The 17,418-nt window shown below is 45.8% G+C and overlaps 1 protein-coding gene across 1 annotated transcript in view; it reads right to left on the bottom strand.

The window, feature by feature from the left end:
* Positions 1-3,881, bottom strand: part of LOC135908521 (ATP-binding cassette sub-family F member 2) — a 37,845-nt gene extending 33,964 nt beyond the window's left edge. Inside the window, exons 1-2 of the mRNA XM_065440327.1 lie at positions 3,728-3,881; positions 2,780-2,963 (exon numbers count right to left, since the gene is read on the bottom strand). Coding sequence (XP_065296399.1) covers positions 2,780-2,957 — 178 coding nt within the window. The 5' untranslated portion in view covers positions 2,958-2,963; positions 3,728-3,881. The remainder of the gene's footprint in view (positions 1-2,779; positions 2,964-3,727) is intronic.
* Positions 3,882-17,418: the final 13,537 nt, after the last annotated feature.

The raw sequence follows: 17,418 nt of genomic DNA on the forward strand, positions 1-17,418 counted from the left end.
AACAAGATTAAAGGGCCCCTAAGCCACCCCTTATAGTTCTTTTTATGCATTTTAATTAAACATGCACATTGTGTGCAGTATACCACGATGATCCCCTTTTGTGAATATGGCAGCACTAAGTGCCATGGGGAAGTCGCACACACATGCACGTATGCATAAACAGACAAAAACACTCCTGTGACCCTCTCCAGGATTTTCCTGTCCTTTCTTCGCAAGTCGTAATGCCAGTAGGTTGCTCTGTGTGACATAATCAAGGTAAAAGCTGGTGATGCGCTAGTCTACGAAAAGACGCTAGCACCCCCTGGCTGTGTGTTCATTGTAGACTTGTGCACGGTTGCCATTATATGACAAGATTTCAATGTAGGGGGGAACGCCAACTGTGTACCACTGAACCTTGCATGAAGCTTCCGTTCAGTTGGCATTGAGTGGAGGGCGATTAGGAATTGGACATTGGGGAACCTTTCTTCCGGTGTGTTGATGCAACCAGCAGCTTTCACTACAGTGCATAGAGTTGGTGTAAGAACACGGTGAGGAGAGAGCAATAACAAGGAAGGTAGCTAAAGCAAACGAGAAATCGTGGCGGCTGTGTTGCCGGCTGTCAGATGCCTACAACTTTGACATTACAGCATCATTTACAAAATTCCTATGGCTGTGTGTTCACTGTAGACTTGTACACAGCTGTCATTATATGACAAATTTTCAAGCTCAGTGGTCTACAGGCCTTTTAAATGGCACACAGAGCTGTATCTCGTGGTTACTTGCTCAAACCAAGACCACTACATTAATTACTTAATAAGAACACATATACTGTAGCCTTATTTCGGAGGTTGTTGACAATATACAGGTGGTTTCATCTGACCAGAGGCAGTGCTACGTTTTTAAATGTTGCTCCGTATTAGCTGGTTCACCTGATATGAACACAAGTGCTCCAACACACCACCCCCATCGGAATGTAACCACTTCAGTGTGCCTTGAACCTGTAACCGTGTTCAGAAGCATAGTGCCATAGACACTGAGCTACATTAGCGTAACCAGTGCGTACCAAATTACAGACGGCACAAATTTAATAAATATTCTATTGTATAAGGAGATGTAGAAAAGCAGACTTCAGAGGATAATTACCGAGATTCCCTGCCTTTGCACTATTTCTTTATGCTGTGTTATCCCAATGCCGAGTTTCTAAGAGAAACTGCAACATAAAGAGCAACATCTCATCTATTGTTGCATTGCATTTCTGCCGGTTCGTAAGTGTAATGTTATATTGACCCATTTCGTGGAACATTTTGTTCTAAAAAAACGAGATGGCACTTCCGGTGGTGTGCCGCACTTGGCCTCAGTGACGGCGCACATATGCGAAACCATTACCGCTTCTACCTTGCTTCTGTGGGATCAGCTGTTGGAAATGCAACTGAGTTTTCACAGACGCACTGATTTTCACGGACGCCAGTTTTATAAAACGTTTGCAACTTAAGACACACACACACAACACGTCAGATAAACAGTGCTTGATCCTGTCAATTCGTGTCTCCCCTTTGCCATTGTATTTTGCGCTGTAATCAATACCATCCAGCCTAAGTAACCGTCCTCTCAATTTCTAGTTTTCCCCTGAAATTGTTAGAGGGCACTGGGATTTTGTTCAGTCACAGGCTCCTACGTTCCAATCACAGGCCTGTTTACCTGCACCACTCTCGAGCCAGTTCATGGTAGTGCACGGAATGTTAGTTGCGCAGCTCGATTTAAGCAGTGCAGGCACTACACGACACTCGAAACCAATGCCAAATCGGAGATGAAGTGCAGGCGTTAAGTTTTGTCTGACTTAATATGTGCCGCCTACGTAAGCATGAGAAATCTAAAACCACAGCTGAGGTAGAAATACACCCCGCACTTGCATAGACAGTGGCACTTACGCCCATGTGCTGCACTACTGCTTCGCGCCCATGCGTGTGACAAGTCGTCACCGTCAGTTGAAAGGGTGCATAAATATCGTGCACACTTTAGAATGAACGGCACGAGTCACCGGGTACCATTGCTGCACCACTACTGAAATGAAAGGCAGGGTGCAGGCAGCACCTCATGAACTGGTTCAGGTGCCGCAGGATAGCCAAACAGACCGTACTTTGGCCGCACGCATACATGACGCCACAGATGTTTTTGACATTGCCAACGGTTAGACACTGATACATAGTAACATCTCGGAGCTACCTGAAGTTACACTTAAAGCTGAAATCAACTTTGCTGGCTATCGAAGAATCAATAAATTTCGGTCAGCCTGCTCTACAGATAAGTGCAAAAAAAAAAAAAATACCTGACAGACTTAACTGAACAGTTCCCCCACTTTCTACTACATACAAACGAAATTATCCGCACACGCAACGTGCATGAAAGCTTCTTTCGTTGGTGGTGAAGTTCCCCGCTAAAACTAAACAATGGGCCGGCGCAACAGTCGCACCTGTTTTTGACGAACGAATACGAGATCTTTCTTGCGACATCGACCAAGAACCCACGGAAAGGATCCAGTAGCATACAAATTCAGTGTTTAAACCGGAGCAGGGGACCGAAATAGCTTGATGTGAAACAGGCGCAGGAAAGAAAAAGAAATACGGGAACTAGATTAAACAAAACAAAAATCCTTCAACGTCACCGCCCGCCTCGACACCCCCAACACACAGCTCTGATCGCAATCAAGACCTCTGAACGCAGCGAAATGAAGTCAAATTTACAATTGAAAAAAAAAAAGAAAATATTAGGAAGCAAACGAAAGAAAAAAAGAGAAACATACCGCTCATGTTGTCGCCATTCAGCAGACTGTCTCCCTGGCAATCTCCGTTTTCTATGATGTTGGCGGCGGTGTCGCCGTTGGCCGCATTTTTAGCCGTCTTCTTTTGCTGCTGCTGGTTCCTGCTCTTGACTGCCTCTTTCTTCTTGGCATCGCGCTTCTTTTTGGCGTCGGACGGCATGGCTCTCTGTAAAAGCAACGGCGGCGGGGCCGGGTGACGTGGTTGGCGGCAGGTTTAGCGGCGGCGCGAACATTATAAGCCTAAATTAGGTTAACGAGACGCCCGAGAACGACTATGGTTTCATTTTTCTCAAAACATTTCGGCGTCGGCAAACGCGAAAAGCGGCACAAGCTGAGTACGTCGCAATCAGCTCCTGAAGCGCCCGCGCCTTCCAATCAGCTGTGGCGCGCGCACGCAAGCAATTTCTGGCAGCGGCCTTAGCAGCACAGCCTTTAGTAACCCGCACTTCTCGGCTAGTACGGATCTTGATTTCATCCCAGCCCTCCCCCTAAGGAATCACGACAGTGTGCCTTGAAAGAGAACAAACAGGCAAATTACTGGTTCGCCACTGCTACGAACAGGACGCAAACACTGCGGTGGAACGATGAAACCAAGGTTGGTTAAAGGTGCGGTCACACCGACTGACGTGAATGCGCAATCCAGGGAGTGCAGCGTTGCCGAAATTTTGCCGCGGGAAGCAAACGCAAGTCTCGCAGCTGGAGTCACGTTATAAGCAAGGCACTTTTTGCAATCAATGTTCTGTTATTTATATTTAGTTCAAGAAAAAAAATTCTAAAGGCGTCTGACGTGTGACAAAGGACTTCCCCACTAAGCCACTCACACTCATTCATTCCTCAGGCTAAGCTAAGCGCCTCAACTATTTGCAGGTAAAGTAAGCGCAATAAGGAGGCGATAAAGTTTGTAAAAGCGAAATTAAGACGTCCGCTCACCTTTGGTTCCTTCGAATTACAGGATTCTGTTTGCTTGTTTCTTTAAATACGTTAAATAGGGAGAACCGGGTCACTTCCAAATCACTATTCCAGAGACAAGAGCAGAGAGCGGCGTGAGCGGAAAACAGCGCCGCAGTAAATATACGAAAGTAACAAAATACGTAAAATTATACAAAATATTATAAAAACAATTCACAGTACAATATTGGAAACAAAAACAAGTTAAGTATTTAAATATAAAGTTAACTTTATAGTTTTTTTTTGTATTTTGACGTCATGGAAAAATTAGATAGGTGTGACAGCAGTAGGGCAGAAGTCGCTGTGGACGGCGCCATGTTACCTCATACTACGAAGATGCTACTCACGCTTCAAATAATTGAAACCATCCAAACACTTCTTCTCCGCTTTTCTTTCCTTCTTCTCTCTCTTTTCTGAAACGGTTTTTGGGTGGCGGTGAACTCCTGCGCGCGACGGCGTGGTCGATATCAAAAAGCAACGCAAAAAATATGTGGGTCCAAATCCACGCCCCAATGTCGGCTTTCTCCCATACAGTCTAAAGCATCTAGAGGAAAAGCTGGGAGAAAAAAAAATATGGCAATCGCAAAGACGCTGCCACATTGCTATCTTTCATTCTTGTAACGCTAAATATGATCAAAATATGATGCAAAAACAAGCGCTTGCGTATGAACAATGTTTAAAGTTCATTCCGCATATTTTTGAGAAAGATTCGATTGCTATTTATAAAATTTCAGTATAAAATTTACGGTGCATGAAATAATGCGTTTGCAAGCGCCTGAACTAGATGGCGGCACGGTACAGGCGGAGGTCTGAGTATGTTGGAACGCTACTCACCCGTTACAGATAAAACCCCTTAAACTTCATAAAGTAGTGCCACGCTTTGAAGAATGCCTCCTCCTCCTCGAGCGCTCTTGCCGAGGCCAACGCCGCGTCGCTATTGGCCTAATAGCATCACGTGGGCCCTCGCGCCATGCATCAGCGCCATTTTTGCTCGAGAAGCGTCTACGGAGTGACCAGGAACGCATGTTGGCGCTGTTGCTACGCTCGAACAGTGTAGGCGGCGCCACGGTCGAGGAGGGAGCGTGAAGGAGAGGAGAAACGAGAAGGAGTGAAGGTGAAGGATGAGAGTGTCGCTACTTTACGAAGTTTAAGGGGATTTAGTTGCAGAGGGCACAGCCACTAATTCAGTTCAGTCAGACTAGAGGTCGCGTTCATTGCGCTTGATTATAACCGCACGTCTACCATCTTCGCGACAGTGACGAAAACTCGTAGAGTTACTGTAACGAACTCCAGTGGAAAAGCTTCCCACAGCGCCCACGTTATGCACCATACCCACGTATTGAAATTGGTAACCGCAAGGACGCCGCCATGTTGCCACTCTGTGCAGACGCGCAAGCGCGAACCGCAAGATGCGATGCAAACGTGACTCGTATTCCTGAGCCTCCCTCAGTATTGTTCAGGTATCTGCAATATTCTTTCATGCACTGTAAATTTCACATAAAAAGTTTATGAATAGCCATCGCATCTTTCTGAAATATATACAGAATGAACTTTAAACATTGTCAATTTGTACTTGTTAGGGGTAAACGCTTGTTTTTGCATCGTATTTTAATTATTTGTAGCGTTACAAAAATGTGAAGTAGCAACATGACGGCGCCTTTGCAATTACCACTTTTTTCGCCCAACCATTATAGAGTTTCATACAATAATTGAAGCTTTTCCTCTAACTCTATGGGGAAACCCAATGTATGCATAAGGTTGTCGGCATTATACAACAAGACGGGAGAAACCAAATTACTGGTAAAAAGAAATGCATGTAAGTTGTCTATTCGAATGAGACATACGTAGGACGTAGCTTTTATATAATAATAATTTGTTATTACACTTCATAGAAAGTAAGTGACGTTCATAACATGGCGTCTACGATGTTTTCAAAAGATCAAACCTTTGATCACATATTGACAATCAGATGACGCCCTCCCCCCCTGCTAATTTCCCTAAAATGTCAACATTGTGACACGTTGATCCCTTTCAGAACATCGAGTGAACTTTCCACGCGTGGTTTGCGAAATACGCTTTTAAAGCTCTGGAATGCTTGAATAAGAAATTTTTTTTAACTATTGTACACAACCTACACATTTCAAACTTTCGTCAGACGTCGCCATGGTAGGGATGGTCGATTAAATTTCTGATTCTATTAACGATTAATCACTCATCATTTTAGCCTTTAATCAATTAAACGCTTTCGATGTAGCGTTTTTCATCGATTAATTGATTAATATAATTTTTTGCCGGGCACACTTAGAAATGTCCAAACACAGTTATGTACTTTTGTAGGAGCCTATTTTGTTGCTCCAGCGGTGGAAGCAAGATTGAAACACAAGTGCATAAGCGTTTGATAAAGGATAATCTTTAACTTGTGAAAGAGTTAATATAGTTGATACTATATACGCTTTTGAAAAGATAAACAACATATGTTATAAAAGGGCACTTAAAGCAGAATTAAAAAAAAGATGGAGGACACCGACAAGAGTGGAACGCGATAGCGTTATCGCACCCCGTTCGCACCGCCCACTCATTCGCTTGTGTAAGATTCGTCGGACGATCTCGCCGCTGTCACCATTTGTTAGAGTTTTCGGACGATCTACGAGCTGTAGGCCGATCTCACCGCTGCCATTCAGATGTAAGATTTGGCAGTCGTAGCTGTAAGGATGAGCTTGGAAGGAACTAGGTGAACAGGATTTATTTACATTATTTACATCTTAGGCAAGACATACATCGACAGTCTAGAGTGACTCCCAAATGGAGCCCGCAAGATTAACATACAGCAAATAGCTTACGAGCACACAGCTCACGAGTACATTTCAAGCATGACAACGAGCACACTCTAGCAGCCGACAATCGCTGCTTATATGCACTCTGCTCGACGTCATAGTTCGACGTCATTGAAGATGACCCGGCCTTTTGGAGGAGGATGAGGGCTCAGATACACGTGCCGCACACACACACAGGTGTAATGGTTCGGAGCCGACGTCAGAGGGGCTTCGTAGAACTCTGAGCCGTCCCGGGTAGCACATTGTCTCGTGTCTCGAAAAGCTCATGGGGAGGTTCCGCCAATTACCTCCCCTCGAGAACTCCCCTGAGCTGACCCCGCGCCACGTGGCTGCCCGTTATCCGCAGTTTTCTGAAGTGCGCCCCGTCCCGGTTGGATTGGAACACGTGCAGCGGGCTGAAATAGCTGCAGGCCGATCCTAACACTCGGCATGCTCTTGACGAGACGAAGGGGACAAACGGGCGAGTGGCGCGCCACCTGTCGGGGCAGCGCCGTACATTGCGAGAAGGGGGATCTTCTGTGTTTGCCGCAAGATGGCTCTGCGTGTGTGCCAAGCGCAGAAGAAATGTAGCGGAAACGTACTTCGTTACTCGTTCAACTGCGACTTCTGCAATTTACATGCTCATAATTACCGATATACACCGCAGTATTGGCGGCGAGGAGTTACGGAGTCGCCATCTATCGGAAGCGCCTGGCTGGCGTAGTATGAGGGATCACGTGGCGCGCTCCTCATAGGTTTTGCTCTCAGCGCTCACTGAAAACACCACGCACGAACTCTCCCGGACGTAAGTACTGTAAGTACTTACGTAACTTACGTACTTACGTTTCTGTAAGTACTTTCGAAACGAGAGAAGTTTGTTACTGTCTAAATAATAATCATGGGCAAACTGAAAGCACAGAATCGTTTACAGACGCTATCTCTTTAGCGAATACGTACAGTGAACGCCACTGCGCGCGGTCGCCGCGATGGAGTCTCCCGAACAGGCTTCTTGCGTGAAAGGTAGGTAAACGCTGAGAGCAAACTATGTGAAATATGTTCTTATTGTGTTTGTATGACTGAATGGAGCGTAATAGAATGAAGCCTCAATGCAGCGATCGCACAGATTCGCAGCGACCGACTGCGCGTCTGCATGCTTGTTTCGCTTTCACCGCGTGCGCGTTTTCGCACCGTGGCATGAGCTTTAGGCCTCAGAATATAAGCAGTTGACAGTATACAAGCAACCATTGTTGCGTGGGCGCTATCAGAGTTGTTCAAAAATTATTTCTTTGTAGAGACTTCGACGGGGACTGAGATGTGCCGTCGCGACGATTCAATCTTTTTTTTCCTCTTCTAAACTCTTGGACGTTTCAATATTATTTCTCGAGTTGCGTCGCACTGTATGTTTACAGCGTGCGTACAGTGTTCTCAGCGTGCGATTTCCCGCTGCTTCTTTTTGTAATCCAGAGTGCATTAATTCATAACACAAACATGACCATAAGCCATTATTTTTTAAATGTGCTTCTTACCGCTCCCTTTCCACTCCAGTGAACTTGCCAGTATCTATAGCATCGACAAGTTCATAGACCAAACCGTCATGACATTAGTCGGGCAGCGGACTCGGGCGAGCTTCTCAGTGCGCGTTTTCCGAACATCACAGACCCGGCGCCGTAGCAGAAATCTTCCTCGGGTCTGTGCTTGCTACATACCCGAGTTGTAGCCGATGGCTGTTTGCCGGTTTTATGTTTCGCGAGTCAAGCTTCACGCAGCTTCTTGTCCGGCGGCTACGTGTGAATAAGGCTGACACCGGGCTCCGTTGCGTACGTCCGGCACTGCGGCACCGAGCAGTAGCCCACCATGTTGCGCGCCTTCAAAGGCAGCCACTACCTATTGTGGCGCTTTCAAGCGTTGTAAAGGAGACACTCGAAGCGGGAGAATCTCGCCACTAAATGAGGACCGCAGCGTACGAGGGAATTTAAACTCTCGTTTTCAGCTCGCTTCGGCGCTCCCGAAGCAGCCGACGCGGACGCTATGTCCGCGTGATCCCTAATAGCACGTCACGCCGACGATGGCGCCAGCTTTTCCAGGGGTGGAGCTCGAGGCCAATAACTTTCTACGGCACGTTTCTAAGGCAACACCACATTCACTAGAAGCGCATTTGTCCCGTTTTGAACCATCGGACCATCGAAGAGGCTTGTTCGAACGGCCACGTTTGCGATGAGCTCCGCTGGAAACAGCGCATCGGCCCTCGGCCGAGGATCACACCCACCGTCAACTACTGATTCCGGTAATTATAAAGTAGTTCTTCCTCCTCTACCGACTGGCAACACCATTCTCAATTCAGTTTTCCTGCATGCTGACCTGGCAGGGCGGCCGTATCGGGCCCCGGACTTTCGCGATGCTCTCCTTTCAGTGCTAAATGCAACCGATATACTCTGCGCTGGACAATACCAGATGAGCCATTTGTGGTTGGTGACATGTGTTAACAGCATCGCGAAACAGAAACTTGTCGACAAAGGCGAGTTGTTGGTGAAGGGCCTCAAGTGCCTTGTCATTGACCCGGGATGCAAGAATATCAAGATGAAGCTTCTTTGGCTTCCCCCACACCTCGAACAGAGACGGATTGTTGAAGCGCTAGAGCCATATGGCACAGTGCAGTCCATCACGAGAGAAATGTCGCGGTGTGACGGCATGGAGGGCTGGCAAATTACTAATCGAGACGTAGCGTTCACATTGAAAGATGGAGTTTCTGCCAGTAATCTGTCACATCTCTTGCGCTTATACGGCCACCAGAGCCTTATCTTGGTACCTGGCCGACCACCACTTTGCCTCCGGTGCAACAGTGTTGGGCATATCCGGCGACAATGTAGAACACCACGCTGCAGTAGAACACCACGCTGCGAGCGAGGATGAGACTAAGGCGCCTGACGACGAACCAACTGTGCATGGGCAGAATCACCACCAGTTCAAGATCGCCCACCGTCTGGATCGATGTGCGAGGCCGCTAAGAAGCGTCCAGCGCCATCTGACAATCCATCGCCCTCGGGAAAGGAGGCTCGCGTTCCCAAAGTGTCAAAGTTGACAAAACCGCTCCGGGGAACGCCTACTCCTGCAGATGTCCCTTGTGTTAACGTGCACCAAAAGGTCCATAGTGCATCGCCTCATCAAGAAGGGAGTGGTGCACCTCTGGAGCAGCGTTTAGACGCTGCACCTATATAGGTAATCATGGCGGGATCTCTTCCTTTCCATTTTGGCCCTTTAAATGTCCGTGGCTTACGAAGTAAGCGACGGCAAGTACAGCTTCTTCATTTGTTACGCAATAGAAAATTAGATATTGCTGCTATCCAAGAAACAAAGATTGAATCTGACAAAAACATAGAAGTAGCTCTATCTCCATTCCTATCTGACTCTAATGTTTGTGTCAGCCATGCAATAGGCGTTTCCGCAGGCTGTATGTGATTTGTTAGAAAACATTTACCATGTGATTTGCTACATTTGTATACAGATAGGGAAGGGCGCCTAATCTGTTGCGATATTGATATCAGTGGTATGAGCGTCAGATATGTGTGTGTTTATGCTCCGAACAAGTTACGTGAACGCGAGTGTTTCTTCTTATCTCTAGAACATCATTTCTGTACTGATCGTGCTTTGGGCCTCTTTGGAGACTTTAATTGTGTATATGTAACGCGCAAGATCGCACGTCACTGAAGCTGAGACTTGATCCAAGTAGTGATGCGTTGCAACGCCTGATATGTGATTATCAGCTTGTGGACATTGGGGGAAAATGAAAAGGCGGGATGTCGATATACGCACTTCCAGGGTAACTCGCATGCAAGGCTTGATCGAATTTACGTTTCACTTAGCGCGCTACCTCTTATTTATGGATACACTGTGCACCCTATATTCTTTAGTGACCATTGCCTAGCCTCAGCATCGTTTGGCAGCCGTCGGTATCAAAGTCGGCGTATGTGCTGGGAGCTGTGGAAGTTTAATAACCAATTAATTTTGCGTGAATGTTTCCTAAATCGTTTCACTGAGCTTATAGCTCATGTGTCATGCCGCAAGGACTTGCCACTCTTTGCTGTGTGGGAATTATTCAAACAGGAAGTTAAAATGATAGCTATCGAAGAATCATCAATAATGACATTTGAAAAAAAGAATGATTACAAAGCATTGTATAAACTTCTGAGTGAATTGCATGACCTTGAATGCCTACATCCGGGTCAATATATTGATGATATTTATAGGGTCAAGGCACAGTTACAAACTTTGAGCGCAGAAAAATACAGAGGTGCACGAGTGCGTGCGCGAGAGCAGCATTTCCTGGAAGAACAGCCTTGCAGTAGGGCCCTTGGTGATGAACGCCGACACGCGCTGTCGAAGCAAATACTAGCTATAGAGTATGGTGGAACCATTGTTAATGAGCCTACTCTAATAACTAAAGCGTTTTTCGAGCATTATCAAAAACTATATCGAGACCATAAGCCATTGTATACAGATGCTGCCAAAAAACCTGTATCGTTGTTGCCCCAGTTAAATCAGGACGATTACAATTATACAAATGAAAACATTGATATTAATGTGGTAAGTGCATGCATCGATTCGTTAGCGAAGGGCAAGGCGCCCGGCCCGGATGGCCTTACTGCCGAATTTTATCAGTGTTTTCGTTCCCTCTCATCGCCATTAATACTTCAGGTGTACCGTGAGGCCTTGGAAGTCGGGTACCTAACCGCCACAATCTACGAAGGACACAACGTCCTTATAGCTAAAAGCGATGATGAGACTAAATTGCAAAACGTTGACGGATATCGGCCTATCTCCTTATGCAATGTGGATTATAAAATTTTTGCTAAGGTATTACTAACCGTTTGCAAGTTGTAATAAGATCTGTGGTCGGTAATCCTCAAACATGTGGCATCAGGGGCCGCTCCATTCAGACGAACATTCATGTTGCGAGATCGCTGCTAGAGTGTGTAGCTGAGGGGTTTGGACAGGTGGCGATGGTACAGTTAGATTTGGCTAAGGCGTTCGACAGGGTGAATCACTCATTCCTGTTTACTGTACTAAAGCATATAAATATCGGATCTCTGCTCCTTAGAGGTGTCAGGATATGTTATGCTAATGGTTCAACGAGGCTGATAGTGAATGGCTCTCTCTCCGGTTCGATTAGGCTTGCATCATCAGTACGACAAGGATGCCCTTTGTCACCGCTTCTGGTCTGCTTGTATTTAGAACCACTTTGTATGAGCATTCTTAAAGAACAAAATTTCCAAGGGTTTAAATTACTGACTAATGAGGTTCGGGTTCTTGCGTATGCAGACGACGTGGCCTTTTTTGTACAGGTAAAAAGAGTGTAAAGACTGCTCTTGCAATTACAGAGGAATTTTGTGCGGCTTCTGGTGCAAGCGTTAACTTTGAAAAAAAGTTCAGGTTTTTGGTTTGGATTATGGGCCACAATTCCACCACATTACGCAGGCATTCAATGGAAAGAAGATCTGCGTTATTTAGGTGTGCCTCTCTCACAGTATAGAAATAGCAACGCTCATTGGTCGGGAGAAGTTGGCAAAATTCAACGTAAAGTGAATTCATGGCGAGGGCGGAATTCGTCAATGCTCAATCGTGCTGAAGTGTGCAATGTGTTCTTAGTTTCCCGTTTTATGTATGTGCTGCAAGTACTGCACTGCTCACGACTTCGCCTTCAGGCACTGCGTCGCGTATTTGCAACATTTATTTGGAGTTCGAGTTGTGAATCGATGCGGCGCGACAATCTGTTCCTCCCCCTTGAACGTGGTGGTCTAGGATTAGTCCACCTTTTCGTCAGGCAAATTGTTTCACGCCTGTTTTTCTTTCGAGACAATGACCATCCATTTTTTTCGTGAAATGTTGCAATTCCGTTTAGTTCATTATATTCCTAATATAGTAGTGCCGTCAAATGCCAAAGATGTCCCACAGGCCCCTTGGGGCTTTCTTAAGGAGGTTGTTGACACATTTCTTTTCTTGAAAGTTAGATTCAGCCTGGAGTATGTGTTCACTGCGAGTCGAAAAGCAATTTCTGCGGCACTGATGGACTCTATTTTCCCAGATCATTTGTATCGTGCACCTTATTTAAGCCGACCTTATCAGGATGTACTTAAGCGCGTCCGAAAAATGTGTGTACCTCCTTGAGTAAAAACATTTTTCTTTAAGTTACATTCGGAAACACTCCTTGTTAAAACTTGGTTGAATTCGAGTTGTTGCTTTGTGCCGTGGTCAACCAACTGTCGGTTCTGTCCACGTGCCGAAACCATAGATACTGCTTCATAGACTGTAAGGACGCTGTATTTTTTGGGACATTCTCCAACGGACGCTTAAAAAGGACATTGACATGACTCCATATACAATTAGGTTTCTACCGTTTAAAGTTACGGGTGGTCCTCCCCATGACATGTTCATAGTACTTGGTTTACATAGCTTATGGAGAAGTAGACTGTGTGACCGCCATGCCGAAAGCCCGCGATCTACAAAGTCCTTCTTTCGCGAAAGTGCTGCTTGTGTAAGAAGTGTCTACCCTGCGCAGGAACCTCCGCCAGACTGGATGCACTTGTTGGGTGCATGTATGTGTTTGCCTGAGTTTTAAGTGTGTAGTTGTGTCCACTTTGTAATACACCTTCAGTTTTCTTTTCCATGTAATAAAGAAAAAAAAAGAACTCATGGCTGAGTGGTAACGTGTACGTCTCACACTCCAGAGACCCTGGTTCGATTCCCACCCAGCTCATCTTGCAAGTTGTTTTTCGCTCCCGGCCAACGCTGCCGACACCGGCTTTTCTGCAACACGAGCTCCTTAACGCTATCGCGTTAATAAAATTACATGGCACTATACTCGCGGACAACTTTCTGCGGCAATGAAGGGAAAGCTACGGAGGCAAAGCGCGCTCAAGTGAGAGCGCTTCTGAAAAGAGTCCCGTGTTTTCATCCACGTTAGTTTAACCTGGGGAAGAGAAAGCTAAAAACCTTATTAGCAACAGTTAAATAAGATAAAACACACCACTCATTGTAAAGGTTTACTTATTTCGCGGCTTTTCCATTCCGCGTCTGGGCAAATACGGAACCGTCGCACGGGAAGCTGCGTCGATTCAGCGTCTGTTCCGAGCAACCAAAAGCACGGTCAAACGCTGGCGGACTACTTGGCTCCGTAACACATGTGCAGCAGCCCCGCGCCCGTAGCTTTCCCTTCATTGGCACAGAAAGTTGTCTGCGCTTATAGTGAATTTCTGTGCAGTTAAGAAAAATGGCAAAAGTGAAAGGCAATGTCCAACTGCAATACGCGAGAAATTGCAATACGCGCAGGGGAATAGAAAATTACTGGTTTAGGCTTCTAAACCACATGGCCTTTTCTACAGAGCGAAGGAATATGTCAATTGGTTAGGATGCTTGGGTGAAACCAACACGTTTTTTTGAATGGTCAGACAACCAACACGCGCGAATAGACGCTCGGACGCTCGAGATTTTGCTGGACTCGACATGAATTCCATCGCAATGTCAAATACACGATCCAAACCGGCTCGCATGCTGTGCCACGTCTTTAGTGGACTGGGAGTGACACCACGGCCAACGACTGGGTTGGTATAGTATGCCTTAAATCGCGAGAGCATTTCAAGCCTCCGGCTTCGGGTGGCATGTGCAGTGTGGGTGAAGGGAGGAGAAGCGTGCGCGACTCGGTATCACTCGGGACTCAGAAAAACAGTCGACATTCGCTCTACCACAGCCGCACAGTCTCTGCTCGTGCGCCGCAATTCCAGTGCGATTTCGAAATTTTCGCACCACTCAGGTCAAACTCTCGAAAACGATTAACCAAACAGGTATAATCGATTAAGTCGATTAAATGAAAAGTGTACGTCGGTGAATATTAATCGTTTTGCGGGATACATTTAATCGAATAATCGATCAATCGTTTGTCGATATCACCAACTGTACGCCATGGCCCCTGTGTCACGCAAAAAAATTAAACAAAACTGAAATCGATGGTTCGATGATAATTCGTGTGGTAGGGAGGGGGCACAATGAAAAGTGAAACAGAGAAATGCCGACCAAAAACTCAGCTACAGATCTCCGATAGACTCGCCCGATCTTCTCAAGGTACTGAAGTTCTCTCTTGAAAACACATACTTTGTGTTTCGGGATGCGGTCTACAAACAAGTGCATGGAACTGCGTTGGGGGCTTCAATTTCAGTTACGGCGGCAAACTTTGCCATGGAGTCAGTGAAGACACGGGCTTTGAGTTCTCTCGACCGGCCCCCAAAGATTTTTCTGCGCTATATTGATGACTATTTTTGCTCCATCAAGAAGGAAGCTTTAGAGGCATTCTCGGTGCATCTGGACAGCCTGTAGAGACATCCATTCAGTTCACAATTGAAACGGAAGTCTTCTTTTTTTACAGACGTGCTGGCAGAGAGGAAAAACGGCCGCCTTTATTTTGGTGTCTTCAGGAAGGAGACGCAGAGACACTCACCGGCCACTACTTGCATTACGAGTCTATTCACCCGGCCTACCACAAATGCCCTGTTGCATCTTCCCTGATTCAAAAGATCGCATGATTTGCTCCAGTGAAGATGACTGTTCGTCTGACCTGTTCAAGGTGACCTGCACGGTGCTGCCCCGAGCTCAAGCAGCCGTCCCCTATGTGCCAGTGGTCAGTGAGGCGTTGGTACGGATTCTGAGGACATTTGACGTACACGTGGCGCATGTACCCGCACGAAAGCTGAAGCATGAACTGGTGCACGTGAGAGACCGGCTCAAGAAGAAAAGATTGAAGGCGTTGTTTATAGAATTCCCTGCGCAGGCTGTGGCTATGTTTATGATGATGATCATCATCATTATCACCACCACCACCACCATCGGCCTATTTTATGTTCACTGCAGGGTGAAGGCCTCTCCCTGCAATCTCCAATCACCCCTCTCCTGCGCCAACCGATAACACAACTAAACAGGCAGAATACGAGGGCTTAGCGATTTTCCTTCACCGCCTAATTAATCTACACATATGAAAGTTTGCCTGCGTATCACTGCTAACGTGTCCACCGTTTTCTTTTAATATTAGCTCGGTGAGCGGTTCATGGTTGTATCACAACACCGTGAAAATAGACGTATAACGTTTTCGAGCGTTTCTAGTCGCAACAACAACTCCGCTGTAATATTGACGGCATACTTTTAACTTTTAAAATGCGCTTTCTATAGTTACTACATCTTAACTACATTTTAACTAGTGGTTGCCGAGAAAAGTGGTTTCTCAGTTCTGATGCACTTAGATAGAAGCTCTCGAGCGCTAACCCTCGGTGGAATTTTGTTGGTATAGACACACGGGATAGAAATTATATGGACATTCGTGGCGCTGTAGTGCTGTCACGGCGCATGCGCGGTAAGCGAGAAAGAAGCGATGCAGACGGGGGCAGTGCGTTTAGCTGCAATGACGACTCCTTTCAATGCGGCCGAAAAAAAAAAAGAAAACGCACCCAAGGGAACGCACCGTCACGCTCTGCTGAATCGGCTCCGCAGTGGAGCAGCCTTTTCAGGCACACGTGCTGCATTTCGCTGTTGGCATAGCGACATACGAACATTATGGCTATATGAAGTTTCCTACGAGAATTACTAGAGGAAAGTTGGGTGCTATAGCGACTACGGGTTCTACTAATATGGTGGTTCAGCTAGCATGGAATACCAGATTATTTAGGTGCACTAAAAAAATAATAAGAAAGCAGACATTGCCTGTGGGAGATGATGCAATTCTGACCCGTGAGCTAAATTTCTCGATTTACTCGTGAGCTAAATTCTCGAGAAATCAGAAATGCTTAATTGAATCATTAACATCAATACACAAATTTACTTTTAGTTTAGTTACCTTACGGCACATATTACAATTCATGAATGGTGAATGGTCATGAATGGTGAATTCGCAAGGCGTATCCACTTGGACCGAATTCTCAGGACCACACCAGCTTCGAGATAGTTTTCAAAGCGTCCAACGAAATGTATTGGCGTCCCAGTTAATTTTATGCTTCAATGCATAAAACAGCGTCTTTCGTTAAAAAAAGTAATTGGAACAACAGTGTACGTTTTCCTGCAAGTTTCACGGCACCTATATATCTTGAGACCGGTGCCATATTCAGAATTCGTTCCAAGTGCATATGCCTTGCAAACTCAGTAGCTAGAATTCGTAGATCGGAATATGTGCCTAAAATATTTAATTAATATGTTAATTAGCGTAATTATTATAATTATTCACTTCAGCATTTACAATCCTGGTAGCTCAAGGGTTAGAATTTTCCTATTTGCCACATGCAATTAAAAAAAACTGGTGCACACACACACACACACACACACACACACACACAAACACACACACACACACACACGCAAACACACACACACACACACACACACACACACACACACACACACACACACACACACACACACACACACACACACACACACACACACACACACACGCACGCACAAGCACAAGAAGGACTTATAAACTAGGGAATATGTGTTAGCACTTGGATTTTTCTAAACGTCGTCCATCTGGATTCGAACAGCTTTTTGACTGTGCAAACTGATCATTTCGACAATATATTGCGCTGGAAACGCAACAATTCACCATGATTATGCATGCACGCCGAGTCTTATGGCCTCCTGCATTAGAAAAAGGATTTATTCAAAAATAGCGCCGATAAAGGCGGATACAAAGCTGCAAATAAATCTGCAAGAGCACCTCAAGCTACGAACACAAACATTGGACAAATTGAAGAACTAGCCATCATCACAATCTACACGGTGCTTCGCCAGTGAATGACCGCTAGAAAAAAAAATTTGGGTCAATCCCGG

Source organism: Dermacentor albipictus, chromosome 1 (genome assembly GCF_038994185.2).
Source record: "Dermacentor albipictus isolate Rhodes 1998 colony chromosome 1, USDA_Dalb.pri_finalv2, whole genome shotgun sequence".
NCBI classification, from domain to species: domain Eukaryota; kingdom Metazoa; phylum Arthropoda; class Arachnida; order Ixodida; family Ixodidae; genus Dermacentor; species Dermacentor albipictus.